General features: G+C 32.0%; 1 protein-coding gene across 1 annotated transcript; it reads right to left on the reverse strand.

Moving 5' to 3' along the window:
* Positions 1-178: 178 nt before the first annotated feature.
* LOC136065986 (cysteine protease RD19A-like) lies at positions 179-703 on the reverse strand (the record flags this gene model as incomplete). The annotated part of the gene is given in 1 exon segment (XM_065769845.1): positions 179-703. A coding segment is annotated over 1 exon segment (484 nt), but the record flags the coding sequence as incomplete, so codon positions are not given.
* Positions 704-5,214: the final 4,511 nt, after the last annotated feature.

The raw sequence follows: 5,214 nt of genomic DNA on the forward strand, positions 1-5,214 counted from the left end.
CCTAACACAATAATAGTAAAAAAAAAAAATTTTAAATTAAAAATTTATATATAGAAAATAAAGAACCAGTCAAACACTTCCACAGACAGATCAAACACCAAAAATTCAATATTTAGCAACTCTATAATCTAAAAATATAATAATAATTTAAAAAAAGAAAAGAAAAATAAAAACGATACCTGATTTTTGACTTCGGTGACAGCTCCGTGATCTCTCCAATCAAAATCTTCGGGGAGACCTTCGGTGGGAAGAATCGGAGCGGTGTTGGCATCGGTGGGGAGTCTGAGCCTCCGGCTACCTCTCAATCCCAAGACGGTCCTCTTGAACTCGGAGCGAGTCAGATCGGAGAACTGAGTCACGCCGTGGATCGCCGACGGGTCCATCCTCTGGTGTCGGCGCGCTCTCTTCAGATTCTTCTGGAAAACCTTGAACCTGAACGCGTGCTCCTCTTGGTTCGCGTACGACTTGCCGTACTTCTTCTTGAACAGCGTGAAGTGGTGCTCCGCCCCGAGCAGAGGATCGTCGCTCAGAGTCTCGCCAACGCCGGCATCGGCGTCGACGACTTGTCGGATCAACGCATCGTCGGAGTTTTCCGGCAACGACGTCGTTGCGGAGATTAAGAGGAGAGCGGAGATGAGAAAGAGAGAGAATCGGTTATCCATTTTCTTTTTTTTTTGGCTTTGTGAGTTTGTGCGTTGTGAACAGCCTTTTTAAAAAGCTGAAAGTCCTAGTGAGGGTGGGATCTCCTGTGTTGAGTTTCAGGATATAGATGGATCTGGAGAGCTGGCTATGTGGGACCTATTTATGTTGACGGTTGAGATGAGTTTAGGTTTTTAAGTACGTTGTAGAGGATTCTACCACGGTGGCGTTTGACGAAGAATTTGTTTGCTTAGGGAGGGAGGTAAGGAGTAGCCAATGGGGGGAAGACAGGTGGAGGGAATTGATTGCACAAGTTGAATGGTAGTTGGTTATGTTTTGGGCTTTTTTAGCCTTTTTGATTGGACCTAATCTAGCTGTGTTTTCTATTTCCGAATTTTTTAGCTCAAAATATCCTTTTGTTATTGAAAATCTTTGTGCAAATTGCAAACTATGTAATTTTCAAGTTATTTGGTTAGATACTATAAATAGATGATCAAGATAATTAGAATACATAATAAATTTTTTATTTTTAAATTTTTTGAAATATTCAGTAATAAAATTGTATTATTAAATATTTTTTAAAAGATAATTACAACATATATACTAGAATATTAAATTTCATTTGTGAGAGATAAATTATTGATAGAGATTTAAAATAAATCAAGTTGTTTATGAAAAAGGTTGCGCTCACTTAAGACAAAGCTTTATGTTCATTTATTTAGCAAATAAGTCAATCTTGAGTTTAAGTTAGCTTAGTTGGGGCTCATTTATTAAATAATTCAGCTTAAACATAATAATATGCTTATAAACAAACTAGCAAATGCGAAACTTTATTAAAAAATAAATGTTTAAAATAGACTTAAGATTGGCAATATAAATAGTCTATTTTGTAGTAAAATTATATGCAATATTTAACAATATAGAGTTTGTTTATCTAGGTTTTATAAGTTCAAAAACAAAAATCATTAGATATAATTAACTCAAATTAATTCATTCTAACTAACTTAGTTATTAATTATAAGCATATTTTGTGAAGAAATAAAAACTGAAAAGAACATAATTAGCTAAATAACTAGTGAACAAGTTTGAGTTTATTCTACATCAAAATTAACTTAATTAGTTGAGCATGTAATTTAGCTTAGTAATTCTAGGGACTCAACTTGGATTGAACCCAGAGTATGAATGGGTTTTCAACCCAACAAGCCCAAACAATAAATTTGTAGAAAGTGGATCGAAAGTTTAGGCGCTGGCCGGCGTTCACGAAGCATGAACTCTTTTCTTTTATTGAAAAAATACTTAGAACCATTTACAACTGGGAGAAAAAAGGCCTCCCCCAGTTGTAAATGGTTCTAAGTATTTTTTCAATAAAAGAAAAGAGTTCATGCTTCGTGAACGCCGGCCAGCGCCTAAACCTTCTAATCCACTCTCTACAAATTTATTGTTTGGACTTGTTGGGCTGAAACACATTCATACTCTGGGTCTAATCCAATTTGAGTCCTTACAATATTAATTCAAATTTAGTTAATGTTTTTTTTAATTGAATAAATTTAGTTAATGTTGGGAGTAAATTATTTCAAATTGACTTCATGTTTCTTTGTTGTGTTTTGAGTATTTATGGGATTAATTAGGAAGTTTCATTTATGTATTATTGTCACTTGTCAGGTGCCATCTAGTTGGGATTTCTTGGGAAGACAAGAGATTTTTTTAAAGAAGGTGGCAGGTGAGGATGCTGCGGAGATCTCTGAGGCTGAATGTTAGTTGGATTTTACTAGCTTACAAGTTGTTTGACGGTTAGGCTTTTTTATTATTATTATTTTTTATTTTTTGGGTGAATGTTTTTAGACTTGAATTCGTTCATATACAGAACTCCACGCCTATTTACAGAAAGTGTACAACTAGTATAATAATAAATTAATTACTGAGGATAATACTGAGACGTACTTGCGTGCGTAGTTCACTTTTCTACGTGTACGTTACATCTTATTATATGGTTGAAGATAAGCGTGCAATAAATCAAATACGTGAGGATGTGATCATGTACTACGAATGAGTATGAACACACAAATACATGTACTTTCATATGGTACAATGGCTAAAAGAAATACGGTACTTGGAAAATTAAAGTGTGTATAAGTTGGATTTTATTTTGAGAAAAAACATAAATATTTTTTTTTTCAAGCCTCTTAAAAAGTTTTGTTAAATTAAATTTCAAGGTTTTTTTTTAAATTATTTTTGATATTAATTTTTTTTATACATGGATCATTAGGGGTGAGAGATTTGAACTTATATTTCTGTTGAAAATATCAAGAGGCAACTAATTGAGTTACAAAAATCTTGGTAATCTTTTAATAGGCTTAACTATGTTTAGGCTTAACTACTAAACAAGTCAAACTCAAATATAATGTGTGTCGTGAACATGAAGTTGATTTAACTATAAATAAATTATATTTTTATATGTATACTTGTATAAAAATAACTTATAATTTGAGATTGAATGGTATAAGTTTGTATATTGGTTCATATGATATTAAATTATTATTTTAATTTATTGATAATAAAAAAAATTAATTTGTAGTAAAAATTCAAGAATTTGTAAATTGATTAAAATTTTTAGTCATGGTTTTACCATATAGAGAAATAAGTTAATCAAGTAATCCTATCTCATAAACAAATTAAAGCTTTTTCGACAAGAAAATGAACCCAATTTGAACATATATATTATTTGATAATGAGCTTAAGCTCAGCTCATGTTTAGAACAAAATTAAATGAACAAATTTGAACTTGTAATACTTTATTCAATTGACTTTTTACTTGAAAACACTAAAATTATGAATTTAACTACAAGACTCAATACAAATTTTGGAAGCTTCAAGGGTCTTTGGTAGATTATTGAACCTTTAACTAGCTAAGAAAGTCTCAAGACAAAAAAACATACCACAGAAAGAGTAGCATAATACTATCTCTTGCATGGTGAGTCGATTGAAAATTTATGTGAGATCGAGCTGATATTTTCTGTGATATTTTGTGCCTTATCCAAGTTCTTGCTAGTTACAATTACAACTTACACCTGAATGGACTAGTATTAAGTTCTGAAAATGACATATATGATGCACCAAAGCATCAAATGCCCACCCACTCCACCCACAGGCCATTGACACCAACCTCATTGCATCGATCGAACCCTTACAACATGCAGCATCCCGGGCATTACTCACAAACCACTGCACTCACTCACAGGCTCACAAGTCACACTACCCATGGCACCAAATCTCCTCAATACAAATGGCCGCCCATCGACATTATCCAAAGAAACCCATGGTTGCTGCCCATATGCAGCATGACCCACATCTCCATTTCCACAATCGTCATTCGTCAATGATACTCCCAACTGGGCAACTCCCAAGGAAGAACGAAAGAGGATTGGTTGAAAGAAAAAGAGAAGTAATTGGTGAGAGAAGAAAGAGAAGGAACAAAAAGGAATGGAGTAGACTAATGTAAGGAAGGAGAAGAGAAAAGTAAGATGGAAGAAAAATATATTGAGGAGATAAGGTGAGATATATCATATATGCGGGGAGAAAAAAATAGATGCAATTTTGGGAAAATTATAAAATTATTTATTTTATTTTAAAATATAGTAAATAAAATTTATAAATTAAGTTTTAGGTAGATAATGTCAATAGTTTTGTAATTCAATAGCGTAGTCGGTCTTCTTTTTTTGGACTAGGGTTAAAATTACCTTCTTCTATTATTATAACTATTGAATTATAAATAAATAAATAAGTTTAAGGAATATAATAATACAACAACAACAACAAAATTCTAATAAACCGGCTTAAGGAAGCTAATGATAATGTTACATAATAATAATAGCAAATAATATCCATTAAAATTTATGAATTCATATAATAATATAATAATAATAATAATAATTATTATTATTATTATTATTATTATTATTATTTTTCAATAAAAAATAAAATTATATCAAATAGTTCTAAAGTAGTACAATACACTTTTATCATATTTTTCTCTATCGTTTCTCATATCTACAACTCTTTATTAATTTGGTTACAAAATTTTGGTGTGAATAGATTTGTGTGGACAAAGAGTGAACCCAAGCCAAAAATGAAAAGGAATAAGGCCCAAAGAGCCCAAACAATGAATTTGTATAGAGTGGGCTAAAAACTGAATTTCATGAGTTGAACAATAATCACAGTAAGCTAAATAGTGCTAGAAAGTTGGAATAAACAGTTTTGTGCAAAGAAAATCCTTCTCAACAAAATTCGAGCATAGTAGTTTCTTATATATTTCTCTTAGACTTAAGTACAATTACAGTTCTTGTGTCTATAATGGGTTTTTTTCCTGATTCTAATGCGGTGGTAGCAGTTTTCTCTTAGATATTTCTCAGCTCCCTTGTCCTATTCTCTTTGATGCTTATCCTTACTAGTAAAATTGTCCAGTGTGTTGTTCTTGATAACAGGTCAAACCTTTGAACTCTACTCTACTTAGTCGAGGAAGCATTTCTCCTTAGACTACTTTCCCAAACCTTTATGACTAGAATCTTTCTATAACTT

This window comes from Quercus suber, unplaced genomic scaffold, assembly GCF_002906115.3.
Source record: "Quercus suber isolate HL8 unplaced genomic scaffold, Cork oak 2.0 scaffold_1479, whole genome shotgun sequence".
In the NCBI taxonomy this organism is placed as follows: domain Eukaryota; kingdom Viridiplantae; phylum Streptophyta; class Magnoliopsida; order Fagales; family Fagaceae; genus Quercus; species Quercus suber.